The 610-nt window shown below is 47.2% G+C and overlaps 1 protein-coding gene across 1 annotated transcript; it reads left to right on the forward strand.

Moving 5' to 3' along the window:
- Nucleotides 1-13: 13 nt before the first annotated feature.
- LOC106322179 lies at nucleotides 14-599 on the forward strand (the record flags this gene model as incomplete). Its single annotated transcript, XM_013760320.1, has 2 exons — nucleotides 14-476; nucleotides 551-599. Coding segments are annotated over exons 1-2 (460 nt in total), but the record flags the coding sequence as incomplete, so codon positions are not given.
- Nucleotides 600-610: the final 11 nt, after the last annotated feature.

Raw genomic sequence — 610 nt, forward strand, 5'->3', positions numbered from 1 at the left:
TAATACCACTAGCTGAAAATGCACCTTCCTGGGGGAATGAGACGAGCGACGAACGTGTTGTTTATATGGAGTCCTTGATTGCCGAGAACCATCAGTTCCACCTTTTCGACTGGCCGGGGGGTGATACATCCAACCCTGAATTCATCTTCAAACCTGCAGTCCCAACCGTGCACAGGAAACATACGGTCCCAAAGAAACAGCCTCTCAAAGTCAACAAAACTCCCAAGAAACGAGCCTCATCAGCTCGCAAACAAAAGCAGATATCAAATTACTTCAAACCCAATGTTGGTGACGCTCCTCATACCAACGAGTGGTTAGAAGCCAAAATCAAAGAACACGACATTGCGATCGCTCAGCTGCAGTCAGACAATCGTCGCCATAGGAGAAAGCTCTTTCGGACCCACAAAAAACAAAGCTGTAAGCTGACCTCAGTGACCCCTAAGCTCCGCAAACAAAAACCAAAAAAACCCTCCAAGGTAAACTTCATCCTCCACACCATTACAATACTCATAGCTGCTCGCTAACGCTATTTCCATGCCTCGCTTCTCAGAATATCACCCTGGAGGAGATAAACACACGAACATTACGAACATCTCCCCGTTCACCGCAC

The sequence above is a fragment of the Brassica oleracea genome, unplaced genomic scaffold (assembly GCF_000695525.1).
Source record: "Brassica oleracea var. oleracea cultivar TO1000 unplaced genomic scaffold, BOL UnpScaffold09053, whole genome shotgun sequence".
NCBI lineage: Eukaryota > Viridiplantae > Streptophyta > Magnoliopsida > Brassicales > Brassicaceae > Brassica > Brassica oleracea.